Source organism: Pristiophorus japonicus, chromosome 2, assembly GCF_044704955.1.
Source record: "Pristiophorus japonicus isolate sPriJap1 chromosome 2, sPriJap1.hap1, whole genome shotgun sequence".
NCBI lineage: Eukaryota > Metazoa > Chordata > Chondrichthyes > Pristiophoridae > Pristiophorus > Pristiophorus japonicus.
The window spans coordinates 102975133-102998440 of record NC_091978.1 but is presented as its reverse complement, the minus strand read 5'-3'; the positions used below and the strand labels follow the sequence as shown (position 1 = coordinate 102998440).

The window sequence follows — 23308 nt, the reverse complement described above, 5'->3', positions numbered from 1 at the left end:
ATCAGCCTCTGCAAGGTAGAGGTCGGTTCACCAAACGACAACAGCGCCACAATTGTCAGCAGGTTTAATGACAAAGTTGGGGTTGGATCTGAGATAACGTATTGTATTAATCTTTATATTTCTTAAAGAAATTTTATTTTTGTAAAATAAAAATTTAAATCCCTCAAATTAATAGTGAAGAGTACAATTTGGAAGAACAAGCAGATTTAAGAACATAACAACGTAAGAAATAGGAGCAGGAGAAGGCCATATGGCCCCTCGAGCCTGCTCTGCCATTTAATATGATCATGGCTGATCCGATCATGGACTCAGGTCCACTTCCCTGCCCGCTCCTCATAACCCCTTATTCCTCTGTCGGTTAAGAAACTGTCTATCTCTGCCTTAAATTCATTCAATGACACAACTTCCACAATTCTCTGAGGCAGCGAATTCCACAGATTTACCACCCTCTGAGAGAAGGAATTCCTCCTCATCTCAGTTTTAAATGGGTGGCCGCCTATTCTAAGATTATGCCCCCGAGTTCTAGTCTCCCACACCAGTGGAAACATCCTCCCTGTCAAGCCCCCTCATAATCTTATACATTTCGATAATATCACCTCTCATTCTTCTGAATTCCAATGAGTAGAGCCCCAACCGACACAACCTTTCCTCATAAGTCAACTCTCTCAGCTCCAGAATCAACCTCGTGAACCTTCTCTGAACTGCCTCCAAAGCAAGTATATCCTTTCTTAAATATGGAAACCAAAACTGTACGCAGTATCCCAGGGGTGGTCTCACCAATACCCTGTATAACTGTAGCAAGACCTCCCTGCTTTTATACTCCATCCCCTTTGTAATAAAGGCCAAGATTCCATTGGCCTTCCTGATCACTTGCTGTACCTACAGACGAATCTTTTGTGTTTCAAGCACTAGGACCCCCAGGTGCCGCTGTACTGCAGCACTTTGCAATTTTTCTCCATTTAAATAATAACTTGCTCTTCTTTTTTTTTTTGCCAAAGTGCATAACCTCACATTTTCCAACATTATACTCCATCTACCAAATTTTTGCCCACTCACTTAGCCTGTCTATGTCCTTTTACAGGTTTTGTGTGTCCACCTCACACATTGCTTTTCCTCCCATCTTTGTATCATCAGCAAACCTGGCTACGTTACACTCAGTCCCTTCTTCCAAGTCGTTAATATAGATTGTAAATAGTTGGGGTCCCAGCACTGATCCCTGCAGCACCCCACTAGTTACAGATTGCCAACCCTAGAATGAACCATTTATCCAGACTTTCTGTTTTCTGTTAGTTAGCCAATCCTCGATCCATGCTAATATATCACCTCCAACCCCGTGAACTTTTATCTTGTACAGTAACCTTTTATGTGGCACCTTGCCAAATGCCTTCTGGAAGTCCAAATACATCACATCCACTGGCTCCCCTTTATCCACCCTGTTTGTTACATCCTCAAAGAATTCCAGCAAATTTGTCAAACCTGATTTCCCCTTCATAAATCCATGTTGACTCTGCCTGACTGAATTATGCTTTTCCAAATGTCCTGCTACTGTTTCTTTAATAATGGACTCCAACATTTTCCCAACCACAGATGTTAGGCTAACTGGTCTATAGTTTCCTGCTTTTTGTCTGCCTCCTTTTTTAAAATAGGGGAGTTACATTTGCAGTTTTCCAATCTGCCGGGACCTCCCCAGAATCCAGGGAATTTTGATGATCCACTATCCCTGCCGCTACTTCTCTTAAGACCCGAGGATGCAAGCCATCAGGTCCAGGGGATTTATCCGCCTTTAGTCCCATTATCTTACTGAGTACCACTTCCTTAGATGATTGTGATTGTGTTAAGTTCCTCCCCCCAATAGCTCCTTGACTATCCACTGTTGGGATATTTTAATGTATATTTCTCATGGCATTGGCCATGGTGAACCAATTGACTGGAAGGGAGATATAGAGAGAGAGTTAGAGAGATGGAAAGCACACAGCAAGGTCCCACAGACAGTAATGATATAAATTACCAAATCATTTGCTGATTGAGGTATAATTGTTGCCTATGAAACTAAGAAAACTCCCCTGTTCTTATTCAAATAGTGTCATGGGATATTTTACGCCCACCTGAGGGGTGTGACACGGCCCGGGAGGATGCAAATATCCAGTGAAAATATTTGGAAAGAAATTCATAGGAGATTCTCCCTAGAAACTGTTGAAGTTATTTTTGATTATCTCCTGGGAAAAATAATGTATTTTCATTTCCACCTGCAGATAGTTAGATAAATTTGTTCCCCCGCATAAACCACTGCATGTAATATGGAGCATCAGGATTCGTTTAGAATATGGCCATTTAATCTTGACAGCCAAGAAAAAAAACCAAAAGAATTATCATTTTATTCATTTCTATCTTTGCTTCCTTAATAAATATCTCGGCAACAGTACTTAGTATATTTAAGCAACATTTTTAGAAAAACATTTTGAATTCAGCACTTTCAAACTTGAATAGTATAGTCCTGTCAAAGTCTGCTACCTGTTTATATCATTGTTTTAGTTTTCAAATTAGACATAAATAGAAGAAAGAGATGAGCTATTAGAATGCATTATAATAGATTCTACTGAAATTTGACATTGTTGAAAATTCTGTTACATATGTAACCTTCAGATAAATTTCCTGGGAGAAAAAGAATTTCGGGGGGGGGGGGGGGTCCTGCTTTACTTCAGTTTTGACATTTTATACAAAAAAAAATTCAGTTGTTTTCATTGCCTTAAGTGGTTTCCCTCAGAGTAGAGGGGGCAGGGCTTACATCTAGCAAATCCTGCACACTGTGAATGGCCAGTCTTGTGGTCAATTAAACATTTCTAGGAGTTGTAGCAAGCTGGGATCTGTATCCTACTAGTTTAGTCTTCTTACCGAGCATCACGAGGTCTTGAACAAGCATGAACTGCAGGGTAAAGCTTCTCACATAGGCACAGACCTCCAAGGGAAATCATTGTTATTGAGATTTCGAAGACGAAAAAGTACTATTGTGTGTGATGAATCTCACTTACAAAAGATTACTTTAAGAGGTATCATTTATTTTAAATGATGCTATTGTGAGAAACAGAAGACATAAATGGTCAATTTCACTGTCTTCTGATTGCTTCGAACAATAAATCTACACTATTCTTAGCAGCGCAGGGAAATTCAGTTCATTGTTGACCAATCAAGAAGCACATTTCCCACTTCCAATTCCTCTGAACCACAGATGTTCACAGTCCATAATTTCTGTGCTGGCTCTTTGCTGGAACAGTCCAAAATGAATCTCATTAGCTCTCTTTTTCTCCCATAGCCCTGGATCTTCTGTTGTTCAAAATTTTAATCAAATTTTCCCATAAAAAGCAATGGCCTCTCCTCAACCACCCGCTGTGCCAAAGCATTCCATGCTCCAACAGCCTTCTGCGTAAAGTAATTTCTCCTCACTCAGTGAAAAATAAATTGATAACCCCTCATCACCCAACTCCCTAACCAGAGAAAATTGTCTTCCTCTATTCACTATCAAAACGCTTCAGAATTTTAAAAGTCACTTAAATCTCCTCTTAGCTTTCTTTGCTCCAATGGAAATCGTCCCAGTATCTCAAGTTTATTCATAACTAAATTTTCCATCACTGGTAACATCCTGGCAAATCTGCGCTGTGCACTATCTTTGGCTTTAATGTCATTTCTATACCTTGTTCTTTTGTTCCTTTGTTCCTCCTGATCTGCAAATAATCATACGTGTTCTTCATCCACATTGCACTGATATCAAGACCCTCCTTATACTTTTAGGTCATCTTTTGCCCATTTTAATGAAGCTATAGTTTTGGCCCGTGTCTGAAACTACTCCTGCAGGTGAGACTCACTCCCTGCGATTAAAAAATATTTATACTTGTCCTATTAACCAAGTAATTCTGATAGTGTGCCCAGGATTTTAAAAAAGCGCAGAAAATCTTTTTTAAAATTTGCTTGAGCTACTGGATCAATATTGTGCCTTCGCCTCTTCAAGACGTAGCAGAGCATCCAACCATCAGATCTCGTTTTAGACTTTAAGTGCCCTGTGAAATAATTTGAGTAAACACATAACAGTAATAATAAATATACATATATTTCTAACTCTAGAATATTAAAAACCTTGGTCTAGAAATTTGGGAACACCCATTTTTGGGCACTTGGGAGGCGCCAGAATGGTAAGGTCCGAGTAACCCAAATGCTTTTTAACCACCGTATCAGCTTGCCATGCCACCTTAAAGGATCTGTGTATATGGTCACCAAGGTCTCTCTGCTCATCTACACTTATCAACATCTTACCATTTATAGTATACTGTCCTTCCATATTAGTCCTCCCCAAGTGCATCACTTCACACTACTCCACACTGAACTCCATCTGTCATTCTTCTGCCCATTTCACCATCCTGTATATATCATCCTGAAGCCTATAACTATCCTCATCACTGCCTATTGCTTGCCAAGTTTCGTATCATCTGCAAACTTTATAATGCTGATTTCTACACCCGCAACTAGGTCGATTATAAAAATTTAAATGAATAGTGGACCTGAAACGGACCCTTGGGGAACATTACTGCAAACCACATCCTGGTCTGAAGAATATCCGTCCATCTGTTCGCTCATCAAAGATTTCAAATCAAGTATGTCATATACGATTTGCCTTTAAAAAATCTATGCCAGCTCTGCTTGATTAAACTATGCCTTTCCAAAGGAAAGTTTATTGTGTACCTGATGTTTTCCAATGACTTCCCCATCACCAATGTTAGGTTTATTGGCCTGTCGTTTCCCAGTTCATTTAATACTTTTGCCATGTTCTTTGCCTCTGCATGAAGATTTCCTTTTGGATCCTTAATAGGCCTATCTATTTCCTTGCGTAACCACTTTCACTTAATGGGCCTAAGTTTCGGGCCGCGCCAACAACGGCACAGCCCCGACCTGGACGCCCGTTTTTCGCGCCATAAAGTGCACCCAAAAAAAAATTACCTATTCTCCGGCTCCCTGCTGGTCCTCTAGAGCTGGGCGCGGCACAGCACGAGCTGTGGGGGGCGGAGCCAGGTCTCTGCGCTGAAAACAGTGCCGGGACCTCTGCACATGCGCGCGACAGTGGGTGTGCATGTGCAGTAGTTCCAGGCGCCCAAAACTGCGTGGGAGGGGCCCGAAGCACGCAGCCCCTAGCCCTGGCCGAATGGGCTCACTGGGGCGGCGTGGATAAGGCTGCCTCTCCCCCCCCCACCGCCCACGACCCGACCTCTGCTCCCTTCCCCCCCTGCCCCGACCCAACCTCCGCTCCCACCCCCACCCCCGGACCCGACGCCTCCTACCTGTAAATCCGGTGCTGGGTTGAAGTCTTGGGCCCGGCCTGTTCAGCCTCCCTCTCCTTTCTCTCCTTTCTCCCTTCTCTCCCTCCCTCCCTTCTCTCCTTCCCCTCTTCTCTTCTCCCCTCCCTCCTCCTCTCCCCCCTCCCTCCCTTCCTCCCTTCCACCCCCCTCCTCTCCCCCTCCCCTTCTACCCCACTCCTCCCCCTCCCCTTCCACCCCCCTCCCCTCGCTGTCAGAAACACAGACACTGACAGACAGAAAGTGAGAGACACACACACACAGACAGACAGAGATAGACATTAACAGAGACACAATGGGGGGCTGTCCCATCAAGCTGTTGGAGGACTCCCGGTGTTGCAGTCGGTAAGTAGAAAATGTTTTATTTATTGATTTTTTAACTTTTTATTAATTTTTTTTGATTGATAAATACATCAATAAATCAACCAAGAAATCATTTATTATTGATGATAGCTCTTTATTTGTAAAACTGAAGTGTTTAATGTTTGTAAACTTCCCTTTAAACCACCCCCCCCCATTTCCTATGCCTGATTTGTAACCTACGCCTGATTTTCTAAGTGTAGACAAGGTTTTCTGAGCGTACAAAAATCTACACTTACTCCATTCTAAGTTAGTTTGGAGTATGTTTTCACTGCCTAAACTTTCAAAACGGGCGTAAGTGGCCTTTTGAAAAAAAATCTGTTCCAAACTGAAACTGTTCTAACTGACTAGAACTGGAGCAAACTAAATGCCGAGAATTGCAATTTCTAAGATACTCCATTCTAAACCAGTTGCTCCAAAAAAACAGGAGCAACTCAAGCCGAAACTTGGCCCCATTGTTTCTAACAATTTTTAGGGTTTAATTAATGTTGTCTGTGAATCTTTTCTTGTAAACTCTGTTTGCCTCCTAAATTAACTTTTTCAATTCCCTCCTGTACTTTCCGTAATTTTCCTAGCTATTAACTGAATCTTGTGCCTGACATTTGTCATAAGCCGCCTTTTTCTGTTTTATTTTAATTTTTATTTCTTACCAACACTATCAAGGACAGATGCATCTGCGACAGGTAGATTGGTAAAAACAAGGTCACGTAGGTTTTTCCCCTCATGTTGGTTCTCTCACCATCTGCCGCAGGCCCAATCTGGCAGCAATGTCCTTCAGGACGAGGTCAGCTCGGTCATTGGTGGGGCTACCGAGCCACTCTTGGTGGTGGACAGTGAAGCCCCCCACCCAGAGTATATTCTGTGCCTTGCTGCCCTCAGTGCTTCTTCCAAGTGGTGTTCCACATGGAGAAGTACTAATTCATCAGCTTAGGAAGGGCAGTTGGTGGTAATCAGCAGGAGGTTTCCTTGCCCATGCTGGATGTGAAGCCATGAGTCAGTGTTGAGGAGTCTCAGGGCCACTCCCTTCTGACTGTATACCACTGTGCTGCCATCTCTGGTGGGTCTGTCTTGCTGGTGGGACAAGATATACCCAGAGCTGGTGATGGCTTCTGCGACATTGGCAGAAAGGTACGCTTCTGTTAGTATGACTATGTCAGGCTGTTGCTTGACTAGTCTGTGGGACAGCTCTTCCAATTTTGGCACAATTCCCCAGAATGTTAGGGCCCAAATTTCCCCAATCCCTTTTTCTGGCGCACTAACCCGAGATGCGGCATCTTTGTGCGCTCAAAACGGCGCCAAAAAACCTACTCACGATTCTGGCCTCTCTGCTGTGTGTCTCAGGTCCTGGTGCGGCGTATATAGTGCAGTGGGGGGTGGAGCTACAGCCCTGCGGCAAAAACAGTGCCGGCAGCTGTCCGCAGGTGTGGTGGAGTCGCAGTAGCTCCTCGCCCTCCCTGCGCGTCCTGCAGACTGTGAGCGGGACCCGATGCTCGCCGCCCCTATCCCTGGCCGAAGGGATGACCCGATGCTCACCGCCCATTATCCCTGGCCGAAGGGATGACCCGATGCTCGCCGACCCTATCCCTGGTAGGATGCACTTCTGCACCGGCCCGCAAGCTATTGAACAGATGGAAACCTGCTGTGCTAACTTGTTTCTGGCAAAAATATGGGGAAGTTGTTTCTATTTTACACATCTTTTGGGAGTAACTCGGCATACAGCCTTTGGAGCCAATTACTTAGAGAATGGAAACATCACTTGGCTTAATTTGTTTTAGGGAGATCCCTGTACAGGTAAAAAAATGATTGTGAAGGAGACCTGTAAAAATGTGCAAAGTAATGAGTGACATGAAAAAAGCCCTGTATTGTGATTATGTGTTTGCAGAGTTGCTTTATTTTATTTTCATCTTTCCTGAAAACTTTGTAAGTCTTGGTGCTTTAGGTGCAGGTCTTCTCCACTTCCTTCTATTTTTTATTTGCTATTGAATGCTTTTTGTGCTTTGTTTAGTACTTTGTAAGTCTTGGTGCTTTAGAATGTACTAACCTGCGCTGATTTCTTAATTCTTTGCAAGGGTTTTCTGTGCGGCCACATACGCTGGCCTAAGTTAGTTTGGAGCAACTATTAGCTGTCCAAACTGACTTAAATGGCTAAAATGGCTGGTAACGCCCCTTTTGAAAAAAAAACTAAACTAAAAAAAATCCTAACTAACTCACTCAAACTGGCGCAAATTAAATGTGCAGAATGGGGATACTTCACAAAAATCAAGTTGCTCCAAAAAAAACGGAGCAACTCCTGGGCAAATTTGGGCCCTTAGTGAGGAGGACTTTTCAGTGCCAACTGTGCTATTATTTTTAATTAAAGGAGTAGTGAAAGATCATTTTAGGATGGTATCTGGAAAGTATTCTTCACAGAAAGAGTGATGAACAAGTGAAATGAACTTCGATAGTGGATGCAAAAACCCTGCTATCATTAAAGAAGCAATTGGATGCTACAATGGGCTAGGGTCAGGATCTCTCGATGGATGAATTAAGAATGATTTTTCTCGTCTGTAATTATTTTGTGATCATTAAATAATATGCTGTGATTCTGAGAAATTCTAGTTCCAGTGTAAGTAATCCATTTGAGGATGTTTCATCAGTTAAAAATGGACTCAATAAAGCAATACTTTTTTTTACAAATGCAAAAACAATGCCTTTAAGTTTTGTGTGAAATCCATAAACTTTAATTTGTATGTTATTAAGATCTTACTCCTTGTTTTCTCAGCAGCAAATATAAACGAATTATGTCGCACACTTCAGCCAAATCTTACTGTGTTATGAAAATAACAACCATGAAGAACAGCTCTTATCAATAGTTATTGCTCTTATTCACTGGTCTCCAAAGTGACCCCATGATGTCAATAGTGGCACTGTTGACAAATGACAGCAAAACATGACTGGGGTAAAAAAGGTTATGCAACTGAGCCCAACAACTGTTGCTCAGTGATGAATTGCAAGCTTGATTCCACGCATTAGAAACAAAACAATTTTCCAGCAGCAACTGTGCCATCAAAGTTACTATGCTAAATTCTTCGATGCATTTTAATAGGAGCAAAGGAAAAAATTCTCAACATTTGTAGTGGAACTAAATCAACCTGCTTATCTTACAAACCAGTTCACTTCCAATGCACAGATGATTCCAAAGAAACTAAAATTGTCCAAATGCGCTAACTGTCAAATACCGAATAGTTTTTTCTTAACTTCTGGAAAAGAACATGCTTTCTGGGTACTTTCCAATTGAAATTATGTGACTTATAAACAATTTATCTCTAAATTTCACATTCAGGATTAACTGGTGATTTTGATGGCACGGTCGCAATTCTTCACAGACAGAGTTCCCAATCTCAACCATGCCATCAAAAGAAAGAGCCACAAGAGAAAGAAAAATTGGATGGCGAATAATACACTTCCTAGCAGTCAGTTAAGAGATCTTTTCCAGCAGGTTAGAAAAGGCATGCAACTCAGGTGAGTTACAATGCTAGGAGAGATGCAATTGCGGATCAGGCATAAATAAGGTTATGGTAAAATCACTAATATTTACATTTTTATCAAACAATAAAATAAGACCAAATGATTAAAAAAGTATTCAATGACAAGTGAAGCCGCAATCCTACTATGTAGAACTTGCTGTTTTGCAGGTGGGAGGGATTAACAGTACGTAGCTTTATATATCCCCAACCCCGTTTCCAAAGCAACACATGGCACTGTGACAGATGTAATAGGCTCACTATCACATCTGTCACTCCATAGAGCAGGACTTGCACTGGACAAATTATTGAACCAAAAATGATAAGAAATTGAAATATTGTTTTCTTTTATTTTAGAAAAGGCACACGTTTATGCTCTTTAACACTCAAATTAATTTTAACAGAAAAATGTTGATTGTTTCCAGTCAGAATTCAGAACGTCATCCCCAGTTTATAAAACCAAGCACCAGATTACTGAGCAAAGTAATCTTCGATGTCTACCATCTGGCAAGCAATTATGAGGATCTAAATTTGTCAGTGACATACATTTCAAAGCAATTTTTACAAAAAATTCTTGAAGACTCCCAGGAGCAATTTGTCACACTGGTTTTCACAAGTTATTTTTATTATGCTTTTACTTATCTAAATAAATTGCAGACGATACACAAGAAACGCCCCTTTGTGCACCCATGTTTGGAACATCCATTTGTTGAATCAGTACTTACAACATGAAGTCTTGCTCCCAACAAGGCTGATCCCCTCGCACTGCTATTGTGGTGCTTTTTACGTTCTGTACTTTCAGTGTCACATAAGTGTTAAATTTATCTGTCAAAGAAGAAAAAGGTCTTTTAATCCAACTGGGACTCAAATATATGTTACACCAGTTCCTTTTTAACTTAAATGTCCAGCAGGGGCATTTGCAAAGATTAGTAACAACTTACATTTATAAAGCACCTTTAACGTAGTAAAAACACCCCAAGATGCTTCACAAGAGCGTTATCAGACAAAATGTTGAACCAAGCTACATAGAGATAACAAAGGTAGGTTTTAAGGAGTGAGGTAGAGATATGGAGCGAGTTAGTGAGGGAATTCCAGAGCTTAGGGCTGAGGCAGCTGAAGGCACGGCCACCAATGGTGGAGTGATTAAAATCGGGAATGCCAAAGAGGCCAGAAATGGAGGAGCGCAGAGATCACGGATGGTTGTAGGGCTGGAGGAGGTTACAGAGATAGGGAGGGGTGAGGCCATGGAGGGATTTTCTGTGACAAGTGCACTCAGCCATTTCTTGATATCACCTGGAGTGAATTGATGATGCGAACCTCAAGAGGAAGCTGAGAGGGATCATCTACTCGCCACTTCTGACTGAAGATGAATGCATACCCTTCAGTCTTGTCTTTTGCACTCACATGCTGGGCTCCACCATCATTGAGGATGGAGATGTCCATGAAGCCTCATCCTCCCATTAGTTGCTCAATTGTCCACCACCATTCGTGACTGTATGTGACAGGGTTGCAGAGCTTTGGCCTGGTTGTGGCATTGCTTAGCTCTGTCTATAGCATGCTGCTTTCGTTGTTTATCCTGTATGTTATCCTGTATTCCAGCCATACTAGGTTGGCGCCTCATGTTCAGATACATAAGAACATAAGAATTAGGAGCAAGAGTAGGCCATACGGCCCCTCCGAGCCTGCTCAATCATTCAATAAGATCGTGGCTAATCTTCGACTTCAATTCCACTTTCCTGCCCTATCCTCATATCCCTTGATTCCTCTAGATTCCAAAAATCTATTCATCTCAGCATTGAATATACGCAATGGCTAATATTCACAGCCCCTTGGGGCAGAAAATTCCAAAGATTCACAACCCTCAGCTCCCTAGTTCAAGACCCTCCAACCAGGAGAAACAATCTCTCAGCATTTATTCCTGTCAGAATCTTATGTTTCAATGAAATCACCTCTCATTCTTCTAAACTTCAAAGAGTATAGGCCCAATCTACTCAGTACGTCTGGTGCTGCAATCAGGATGCACTTCAACACTCATAATTAAACCAACCACTGGTCACTCCTAATTAAACCAGCTTTCATCTAGTTCAGGGGTGGCCAATTATTTGGGCTGGAGGGCCACTTAGCAAGTTTTGGTGAGCTGTTGAGGGCTGCCCACCAATGTTCCCCCTAAGGCTCGTGGCTGCACGGTTGTGTAACAATCGCGTGATTCCACATAGTGGCCGGCCGCGCAGCAAATTTAAAGAGACTGCGCGCGAAAAAAAATTAGAGAGAACATTGCATCAGCATAAATTCAGATAGTAGTCAGATGCTACCTTACATACACAACATGTATTTGATACTGCTTAGAAATGAATCAAAGATAAAAGTTGAAAATGTTACGGTATCTTCTGGTCTCTGTAAATCAGTGCTGTGAAATAGAACTGTACCCTCTTTAGAGGCTGTGTCAGCATCCGTTCCCCACCTCAGTTATCCTTATGCCCCTCTACAAAGATTACTAACGCCTTCCCAATTGGTTCCAGAGGAAAACTCCGCTGCTGTCGTACTCTGGATACCGGGAGAGGAAAGATGCAGCGCCGATCACTTTCTTCAGTAAAAAAGTTGTGGAAATGAGCAGCCATCCACTCTAAATTGGATAGGGCAGATTCGAGTATGCAGTGCATTCTGGGCACGGATGTCTGCCATTGGGGCCCAGAATCATGGAACAGATCCTTTTAAGATTGGGCCAGGGAGAATCGCTTTTGCGAATTATTGGCCCAGAAATCGCGGGCGCCCCGGGTCTGTATGGAGTGTGTATGGACCCAGGAAGGCATCGCAAAAACAGGTTTTCAGTGCACAATGTGCATACAGTGAAAACCAGCTTGACAGATCCTCAACATCTCGGGAGCGAGGACATTTGCATGGGCAAGACTGCAGAATTTACCCATATCTTGCCCAGCAAATGTCCTCAAAACTCTGGCGCCTGATAAAAGCAGGTGCATAACCTACTTTTACAGGCGTTAAGAGTTTTAAAACATGCAAAAACATCATAAAATAAAATTTTAAATACATATTTTATTGTTAAAAATCCTGCCCACTACGGTAAGTTTATTTTAAGTTCCCATTACTATTAATGAGAATACTGTGGGATACTGTACCTGATTGGTTGTGCAGTCACATGTGACTGCATCTTCTGCATGGGAACCGAGGACGGGAGCGCGCTTCGCAGCGTGGGAAGAGAAGGCCTCCCCACCGGAATCCCACGCTCCTCCGGGACCACCAGGTAAATTCATAAAAATTCTCTGGTCGGAGACGTTCGTCCAAAAGAAGCCTCTGACCACAATTTCAGGGCCAATAATTTTGAATTAAGTATTACTATGGTTTTTCCTTGGTTGCAGTTTGGGTCTGTCTCTGACCCATGAGAAGTGAAAGTAGATAGACGAGTATGCAGCTCAAGCTCCGGCTCGCGTTCTATTTCTGTCCCATCCAGCGGACTGTATTTTGCCCACCACTGACCTAGCTTGAAGTATTCTTTCTCAATTCCAAAATGGAGCTATGTGCGAGCAGATAAGAACACTCTACCTCCACAGACACAAACAGCCTCATTTCAATTATCTGAATGGCAGTCGGCAGAAAAGCACACAGGAGTGAGGCAGGTGAGCTGCGTCAAATTTGACAAGTTGATGGGAGCTCAGCAAATTACTGTTTTAAATGAGTTAGCTTCTGCTTCTCATTATCAACAATGCATTGAGGTATTAGAGATGTGTGTGAGAGGAGGATCCAGAGATTACAACCATTTAATGTGAAATTTACATTTTCTATCTCCTTAGTCTGCATTCCCTGAATGTTTCTTTCCACTCCGCTTTCCCACACCAAACTGATTTGTTCAGTGCCATGCCAATTCGATTCAAATTGGCTTGGAGCTGGGAGAGAGGGGAAAGCAAAGAACTGTTGAGATACTGTGGGAAGAAAAGGTGCCTTTGGAAGCAAAAATGTATTTTCTGACAACAGAGTTAATGGGCCAAGACCAATAGTGACCTACATTTAATACTAGGGATGGACAATAAAGTCAGCCTTGGCAACGATAGGCATCAAATCTCATTGCTGCCTGTCTCATACACCCATCCACCAAGAATCAGGGTCACTTTGGCAATGGGTCATGCACCATTATTGGTAACTCATCTCTGAAAGATAAAACATCCTCCTTGCCCGACAGACATGAGCATATGCATCCACCCAACCCTTTCCCTCATCCCTTATCTGTCTTTTCATTACTTAGAATGCTGTTATATTATATAAACCAATCTGTTCAGCTGACAAACCCAAGTTACACTGCCCACAACACTTCATCGTTTTCCCAACCAAGAGAAAGCTCTGTGTCTGCACTTCTGCATAGCTGATTTTTAACATCATGAGATCAGGGTTCCCCACTGAATCAAAAGTCTAAGCAGTGTGAGACCATCGACTAGAGTCGGCACCACAACTCTTACTTTAATGAACTCTGGAGAGAAATACGAACAGTAAACACACTGATGTGCTGTAAATCCTAGACTGCAGGACTGGTCGATAATCCGTTGTAATGCCAAAGATGATATTCAGTTGGTTAAGTAAAAGTGCTGAAAAGGGGCAAGCACAAATCCCTCTGGGGAAGGATTACATATGTTCTAATCACTATCCAAAAATATCAGCTGAGGCCATTCAGCTCCCAATAGTAAATTTCAAAGTAGCCTCAGAAGAGGGCAAAAATTTGGCAGATGGAGTATAATGTTGGAAAGTGTGAGGTCATGCACTTTGGCAGAAAAAAAATCAAAGAGCAAGTTATTATTTAAATGGAGAAAGATTGCTAAATGCTGCAGTACAGCGAACCTGGAGGTACTTGTGCATGAAACACAAAAGGTTAGTATACAGGTACAGCAAGTGATCAGGAAGGCCAATGGAATCTTCGCCTTTATTGCAAAGGGGATGGAGTATAAAAGCAGGGAGGTCTTGCTACAGTTGTACAGGGTAGCGGTGAGGGCACACTTGGAATACTGCATGCAGTTTTGGTTTCCATATTTACGAAAGGATATACTTGCTTTGGAGGCAGTTCAAAGAAGGTTTACTCGGTTGATCCCAGAGATGAGGAGGTTGACTTATGAGGAAAGGTTGAATAGGTTGGGCCGCTACTTATTGGAATCCAGAAGAATGAGAAGTGATCTTATCGAAACGTATAAGATTATGAGGCAGCTTGACAAGGTGCAGAGAGGATGTTTCCGCCGATGGGGGAGACTAGAACTAGAGGGCATGATCTTAGAATAAGGGGCCGCCCATTTAAAACTGAGATGAGGAGAAATTTTTTCTCTCAGAGGATTGTGGATCTGTGGAATTCACTGCCTCAGACAGCTGTGGAAACTGAGACATTGAATAAATTTAAAACAGAAATAGACAGTTTCTTAAACGATAAGGGAATAAGGGGTTATGGAAAGCGGGCAGGGAAGTGGACCTGAGTCCATGATTGGATCAACCATGATTGTATTAAAAGGCGGAGCAGGCTCGAGGGACCGAATGGCCTTACTCCTGCTCCTATTTCTTATGTTCTTATGTAAGAGGACTCGGAGGAGTTCAGCTGCTTGCTTTCTCAGCTGGGAATTGGGACTGAATCTATCTGGTATCATTATGGTGAACTCACACCCTACTTCTCCTCAATTGTGTTGCAATTCACTGTCCACCTGGGAAAACATTATTTTTAATTTCCTTGTACAGGTTGAATCTCCGTTATCCGGAACTCCCTTATCCGGAACCACCCCTCTTCCGGAACCATTCCGTCACCGGGTGGCGCATGCGCAGAACTCCGATATGAACAAATTGAAGTCCTTCCTCGCTGCCAACTCCCACAATCGCTGGCCTGACCCTGCGATCCACCAACGCCACCCCCACCCCCCCATGATCTCTCTGCCGCACTGCCAGTCCCAAGCCAGCCAGCCCCGATATCCCCTTGCACAGTACCTGTACCATCCAAATTAATGTGACCACCCCTCGTCTGGAAAAATCCCTATCCGGAACGGGCCAGGTCCCGAGGGTTCCAGATAAGGAAGGTTCAACTTGTATGCACACTTTAAAACTTTGCAACTTACTGGTACAGCACTACTCGGGATGAGTAAAACAAAATTACATACACTAATATTCACCACTGAAGAAAAGCAGGATCAGTTTAAAAAGGAATGCTACAACATACTGCACCTTGGATTGATCGGACAGTTTTTATTGGTTCTTTGCAAGTCAAGTTTTTTATCTCAATTGTAGAGAAAAAAAATCTATCAAATGGAAGCAAGCAGCTTCAAGAAAAGGAGAAAAAGGGAAACTCAATGCTCTCACACTCCTAGGGGTGAATTTTTGGGTCAGTTGCGACCGAGTTTTCGCCGTGTTTTGACTGTCCGCGACGAGAAATGGGGCGGTCAGCAGCTTTTCGTCTGGGCGCAATCCTTGGGTCGTTTTTTGCGGCAGCGGTTAGAAGCACCATCGGCGAGAAGTGCGCCGGGTGTGCAATGGCTCGCATTGTGAAACGGGCACAAGTTTCGTCAATCACCTGACCAATACGCCACGAAATTCACCCACCCCCCCCTCCCGATGACAGTCAGGGAAAACACAGCGGTGCAGTCCTGCCAATGGCAGTGACTTGGATAAACTGCAAAAAAGGTAAGTTAAAGTTTTTATTTTTTTATATTTTTGCAATGATTTGTGTGGCAAGGGTGTTGAAAGTATTTGTGATTTTTCTTTCCACTCCCAAGGCCTCTCGGAGCACTCCCGGCCCCGCACTAAAGTTGGTGAGGATCCTGTTTTTGCGCCGCAAAACTAGTACAACGCCTCCCTTTGCACTGCGCCCAAATGACAAACGTTGCTCCACAAAACGCAAACATTAATCAGGCGGTAAATTTCCCTCCCCGGCTCCGTTTTCGCCGCGAAAACGGCAAAGCCGAAAATCTAACCTTAGCTAATGTTTGGTTTGAAGTAGCACTGCCTGCTCAAATTGCTAGAGTGAAGTAAGTACAAAAGAAAAAGGAAATGAAAAGTAAAACTAAAAAAAGAGGGATCTTTACCCACAACAAAAAAATAAGAAACTTCTTGGAATGGATATCAACCCTTTGTTGATAAAATTGCATCTGAAGCTATATCTTATTTGAATTAGAGTATACCACAGAAACATGTTTCTCTTTGACATCCCAAGGGGAAATTTAACTTGTTTGGGATTTGGGAGGGCGGAGGACGGGTCATGGGGAGAACGGCAACCTCTCTGACCAGGCAGCGCAAGGGCGATTTTAACTCTGGGCCTCATCTGCATGCTGGTCAGCTGCCCGCCTGAAATGGGTACAAAGTTGCAGTTGCTCAGCTTAGAGCTGAGGCATGAGCGGCAGGAGGCCACCAAAGGGAGGCTCGCAGCAAAAAGTATGTCACAAGGAGGTGTTTCATTTTGCGTGGCCTCGTGACTCCGATCGTGTCAATCGCAGATAAGGCCATCTCTGACCACTCCCTCGTATTGCTCTTCACCCACATCCCGCTTCCACCCACCCTCCCCCAACCTTACTTCCTTCTGTGTCCGCCCCTATGAAAAATTCTCTCCCAACTCTCACAATTATGAATCCAGCCTTTGGCCCTCCATTCACCATGACATTTTTGCAGCTACCGATCTGCTCAACCACACCCTCACCACCACCACCTTTGATACCCTAGTCCCTATTAAAACAATTACTCTCTCTCTCACCCTGGCACGGCCCTCATCTTCACTCCGTTAAGTCCAAGGGATGCAGACTTGAATGGATATGGCCTACAACTGGTTTAGCCATTCACCACCAGATCTGGCTGGACCACATAAAGCATTATCGGGCCCTGCTCTCATCTGCCAAAATTACTCACTGTTCCAATATCATTCTCGAATGCAAAGATAAACCATGGCTTCTATTTTCCACTGCTAATCATCTTTTTAAACCCCTCTACCCTGTCTCTTCCACCCTCACCTCTGACAATAAGTGTGAGGAGCTCATGGACTTTTCTGTCTCGAAGATTGAGACCATCCATCCAGCTGATTCTGCCTCTTGCCTTTCTTCCCCTAGCCCACCGGGTCAAACTTCCTCTCAGAATCCCCCTGCCCTAGCCTGGACCTCACATCTTTATCCAGTTTCTCTCCGATCTCCCCTCATTACCTATACCTTGTCATGCGACCCACTTCCTGCTCCCTCGACCCTATTCCCACCAAACTGCTGACCACCCAACTTCCTTTTCTGGCTCCCATGTTGGCTAATATTGTTAACTGTTCTCTCTCCTCAGGTACTGTCCCCCTCACCCTCAAATCTGCCGTCATCACCCCTCTCCTCAAAAAACCAAACCTTGACCCCCTCCATCCTTACAAACTACCGCCCTTTCCTCTCAAGTCCTTGAACGTGTTGTCACCTCCCAAATCCATGCCCATCTTTCCCGTGTTTGAATCCCTCCAATCAAGCTTCTGCACCTGCCATGCAACGGCTCTCATCAAAGTCATAAATGACATCCTTTGTGACTGTGACAAAGGCAAACTATCCCTCCTCGTCCTTCTTGACTTATCTGCAGCCTTGAACACAGTTGACCACTCCATTCTTCTCGAACACCTCTTCACCGTTGTCCAGCTCGGTAAGACTGCACTCGCCTGGTTCCATTCTTATCTATCTAATCATAGCCACAGAATCAACTGCAATGGCTTCTCTTCCCGCACCTGCATCGTTACCTCAGGTATCCCCCAAGGATCTATCCTTGGCCCCCTTCTATTTCTCATCTACAAGTTGCCGCTTGGCAACATCATCCGAAAACACAGCCTCAGTTTCCACATGTACACTGATGACACCCAGCTCTACCTCAATGCTACTTCTCTCGACCACACCACGGTCTCTAAATTGTCAGACTGCTTGTCCGACATCCAGTTCTGGATGAACAGAAATTTTCTCCAATATTGTGAGGACCGAAGCCATTGTTTTTGGTCCCTGCCACAAACTCTGTTCCCGAGCCACTGACTCCATCCCTCTCCCCAGCTTCTGTCTGAAACTGAACCACACCGTTCACAACCTTAGTGTCATATTTGACCCTGAAATGAGCTTTCGACCATATATCCGTAGCATAACTAAGACTGCCTATTTTCAGCTCTGTAACACTGCCCGTTTCTATGCTTGCCTCAGCTCATTTGCTGCTGGAGCCCTCATCAATGCCTTTGTTACCTTTAGGCTTAACTATTCCAACACTCTCCTGGCTGGCTTCCCACATTCTACCCTATGTAAACTTGAGGTGATCCAAAATTTGGCTGCCCGTGTCCTAACTCGCACCAAGTCCTGCTCACCCATCACCCCTGTGTTTGCTGCCCTGCATTGGCTCCCGGTTAAGCAACACCTCGATTTAAAAATTCTCATCCTTGTTTTCAAATCCCTCCATGGCCTCGGCCCTCCCTATCTCTGTAATCTCCTCCAGCCCCACAACCGCTGCCTCCCCCCACCAAGATATCTGTGCTCCTCTAATTCTTCCCTCTTGAGCATTCCTGATTATAATCGCTTAACCACTGATGGCCGTACTTTGTTGCCTAGGCCCTAAGCTCTGGAATTCCCTGCCTAAACCACTCCATCTCTCTACCTCTTTTTCCTCCTTTAAGATGGTCCTTAAAACCTACCTCTTTGACCAAGCCTGCCCTAATTTCTCCTTATGTGGCTCGGTGACAAATATTTGGTCTCATAACACTCCTGTGAAGCGCCTTTAGACGTTTTACTATGTTAAAGGTGCTATATAAATACAAGTTGTTGTTGTTGTTGTTGTCTTAAGTGTAGGGAGAGCCCGGGGCTGCTTCTTTTAGCACCACAAGAAAAGTACAAAAAAACCTTATGAAATGGCCTCGTGGATCTGGATTCTCTTCCTACTGTCTTTACCTGCTGGTGAAGCTACAACAGCGTCCCTACCCAAGCCAATGAAATCATCTGCACAGTTATAGGCGGACCCTGCCGGCTACAGGGGGATGCCTTTACCGCCTGTTCCGAAGAACAGGTAAAAATGGAAGGCCAAGGGATCCAGGTGGGATGTTTCCAGGTAAGTCACCTGGCTCAGTTTTACTGCTCACGCAGCCAGTTTCTGGCAGGTGGGTGGGGTTAAAACTGCCCCCCACCCCGTCGCCTGTTTCTATTGAAGTCAATGGATGAATTGCAGCTAATTTAACAAAATTGGAAGTAGATAATAGAGCCAGTATTTTCAGATTTTCTTGGTTTCAGATCTTATAAAATAATCTCCATTTCAGATTAAACAAATTTTTTTTTATAAATCAGAAAATTAAAAACTCCAACCTCAGACGAAAACATTAGTGGAAAAATTAGCACAGAAATATAGCTAGACTAATAACTATAATGAAACTCATCAACTGATCAAGTACTATTAATTCTAGCACACTTAATTCATGCTCAGTAGCTTTGAATGGTTCATTGCAATAATCCAAGCTCATTAGCATAAGCACGAAAATTAAAACTCCAATTAAAACTGAAAGCCTAAAGCCAGACTGGTGCAGAATTCAAAATGTTTCCCCAAAGTAAAGTGCAGCACTGTATTCTATTTCAAACACTGCAACATTGCACTGCAATTATTGCATTTTGTTCTGATCAAGAACATGCACCCAAAACGTTACCATCTTTTGCAGATGCTAACTGATCTGCTGTGTATTTCAAGCAAGTTTTACTCGTAGGTCAGATTTTCAGGATTTTGTTTTATTTTCAATTGCATTTTATATAGGGTTTGTCGTAATGAGATGTTTCAATATGCTTCACACAATTTGAATTTCTTAAAAATGCTATTAACAAAATTTACATACGAACATATGAAAATGTTGGACATGAAAAGACCAGCTGGCCCATCAGCCTGTAACCCACTGCAAGATTCTTATTTTAATGGGAAATCTTCAGCATTTATGTCACAGAGGAGTATCATATGCTTTTGTGAATATTATTCAGACCACACAAACATACCAAATGGTGAAACTAGAAAAAATGAACACAAAATGAAGGAAATACCTGAAAGAGAAAAGGATAGTTTAATCATTTTGGGACAGACCCTTCATTTAAATTGGCCATTCAACTTACTTCTAGATTATATTTGGAACAATTTGAGAACAGTATCTTTTAGAACAGAAAAGGGAACAGGCCATACAAGATTTAGTGATGAGTAATGAACCAGAGTTAATTAACAATCTGACAGTAAGGGAACATCTTGCGAATAGTGACTATAATATGACTGAATTTGATACTGGATTTGAGAGGAAGCATCACAAATCAAGGTTTTAGATTTAAGTACGGTGAATTTCAAAGGGATAAGAAATAAATTCACTACTGGGCTGAACTGTTAGTGTGTAAACCTACAGACAAATAGGGGGAAAATAAATCAGTGGTGCATTATACAATACAAACAGACAATGACGAAGCAACTCTGGTCAATAAATGGGGTGAGACAACATTAAGTTAAAAGGAAAGGCTTATACAAATGCATGGGAAAATGGAAATCCAGTGGACTGGGAGAGCGATTAAAAAGCCACAAAGGGGTACAAAGAAAGTGACAAGAAGTGCAAAAAGGAATCTGAAAAAAAGCTTGCAAGGGATATCAAATAACAACAAATGTTTTTATAACTATATTAAGAGAAAGAGTGGTAAAGGGGTATGCAAGCACTGTAATGGACAATAAGCAAAGTACTTTGTATCCGTTTTCACAATGGAGGAAGAATACAAAAGACCAGGGGGCTGAAATTCAGGCATGCCAAAAAGCTGGCGCACCTATGATTTTTCACCTCATTTTTCCGCCGGGAGCGACGAGTGGCCGTCCAATCCATTTTCAGCACTTAGAAGATTTTTTAACGTTAGACCGGAAGTCGGTCATGGTGGGGGTGGAAGTGAGGCGGTAAGGAAGGCTGATGAGTGTTAGCTGGGGTGGGATCGATACTCCGCCACTGGCACTCAGTGGCGAAGCGGTGATGGCGTCACAGCGCGTGTGCGTCACCACGCTCTCTCCCCTCCATTAAAGGGGAGAGACTTGGGCATTTTTAATCTTCGGCCACTGGGCCACCAGGGAGGGTTTCAGTCGAGCCAGCGGCCTGGCACCCAAGAGGGGGTACCAGACGGCCCATTGGCGGCCCAGCCGAACCCGGGGGCAATATTTTGCTGGCTGATCGGGAAGTCGGCCGGCAAAAATAACAACATGGCGGCCGCGGCAGTGGACTCTCCCCTTGAAAGGCTGCCGCGCTGCCGGGCCGCACACACTCAGGATCGGGTGCACCGACAGAGAAAGCTATTGGGAGCATCACGCGGCGGGGCAATTTTTTTCCCCAAATATGGGTCGGAATATTCTGTAGGTGCAGGAGAGCGGCGGTGCGCGTTTTGATGACGCGCTTGCGATGGTCATCTGCAGCGGGGCGGAAGTGGCGACTGGCTGAAAAATCCCTGACCTGAATTTGGATCAGTGCGGCCATTGGACTGCAACGCGGCGGCCACTCGATTCCACTGCATGGCCGCCGCAAAACAGCGGAAACGGGCCTTATCTGAGCCCTGAATTTCAGCCCCCAGCTGTACAAGGGAACCTAAACTTTAGTCAAGGAGGTCAATTTAGTGGATTTAATAAGTAAATAAATGGTAATGGAGAAATTAATAGAAATTAAGATAAACAACTCTCCAGGACCTGATGGCTTCCACTCAAGAGTATTAAAATAAATAGATGAGGAAATGCCAGATGCACCAGTCTTAATTTTCCAAAGCTCTCTAGATTTCAGAATTGTGCCTTTGGATTGAAAAATTGCAAATGTAACTATTATTTCGGGAGAGAGAAGGAGCAACCAGGTAACTACAGCCATATCAGTTTAACATCAATTGTGGGAAGGTTTCTGGAATCTATCATCAGATAAGTATGAGCCGATCAAAGAGAGTCAGCATGGATTTCGGAAGGGCATGTTATGTCTGTCTAATCTAGCTGAATTTTTCAAGAGGTCACTGGCATGGTGGACGGGTTGAGTGTCTATATATGTTGTCTATATGAACTTCCAGAAGGCATTTGACAAGATTCCGCACAAGAGATCTTTTGTGAAAATCAAAGCGCACAGAATTGCATTTGTGGCACAGGTTAGTATTTGGGAGGTAAAAGAGAGAGTCGGAATAAAGGGAACATTATCTAATTGGCAGGATGTGACAGCTAATGTTCTCTCATATATATTAATGACTTGGATGAAAGAATAAACAGTTGTATATCCAAGTTTTCAGATTACACAAGGTTAGGAGACATAGCAAGTTGTGTAGATGGGAAAAGGGAGTTACAAAGGGACATCAACAGACTAAGCAAGTGGGCAAAACTATGGTAGATGGAGTTCAATGTGGGGACATATAACGTCATCCACTCTGAATCCAAGAAAGGCAAATCAGAATAATTCTGTTATAGTGAGAGACTAGGATCTATATTGGGACAAAGGGATTTGGGCATCCAAGTGAAGAACTGATGCTTCATTTGTACAGAACCTTGATCAGAGTCCTCCTGGAGTACTGTGCACAGTCAGCAAAAATATATTGGCCTGTTGGTGGGGGGTGGGGGGGAGGGGTGGTGGCTACAGCGCAGATGCACCAGATAAACTTGGCTTGTATTCCCTTGAGTTTAGAAGGTTGCGGGTGGTGTAATTGAAACAGAGTCGGCACGGAGAAACTCATGAAATAAGAAAACACTTCTTCACTAAAAGGGTCGTGGAAATCGAACTCTTTCCCCTAAAAGACTGTGGCTGCTGGGTCAATTGAAATTTTCAAAGATTGAAATCGACAGATACTAGCTAAGCGTATCAAGGGATATGGATTGAAGGCTGGTAAAATGAAGTAGTGGTACAGATCAGTTATGATCTGAATGAATGGTGGCACCATACCAGACATACTAAAGAAATATAATTGATAAAAATGCTACACGACTTACTATTTTTCCAGCGTGAGGGCTTGATGTGAAGAGAGCTACATTAAAAAAAACTGGCAGATCTGGACTACAGCGTCACCAGGGTTTGCAACAACATGGCAGGCAAATGTTGACACACAGGGGCCAAAATTGCTCCTTTCAATAAGAGCTGTGGCCGCCTGAAAGCGGCAGCTGACA

General features: G+C 43.4%; 1 protein-coding gene across 1 annotated transcript in view; it reads right to left on the bottom strand.

Moving 5' to 3' along the window:
* Positions 1-23308, bottom strand: part of LOC139240107 (protein unc-13 homolog B-like) — an 893314-nt gene that overhangs the window by 537925 nt on the left and 332081 nt on the right. The window contains exon 3 of the mRNA XM_070868486.1: positions 9928-10027. Coding sequence (XP_070724587.1) covers positions 9928-10027 — 100 coding nt within the window. The remainder of the gene's footprint in view (positions 1-9927; positions 10028-23308) is intronic.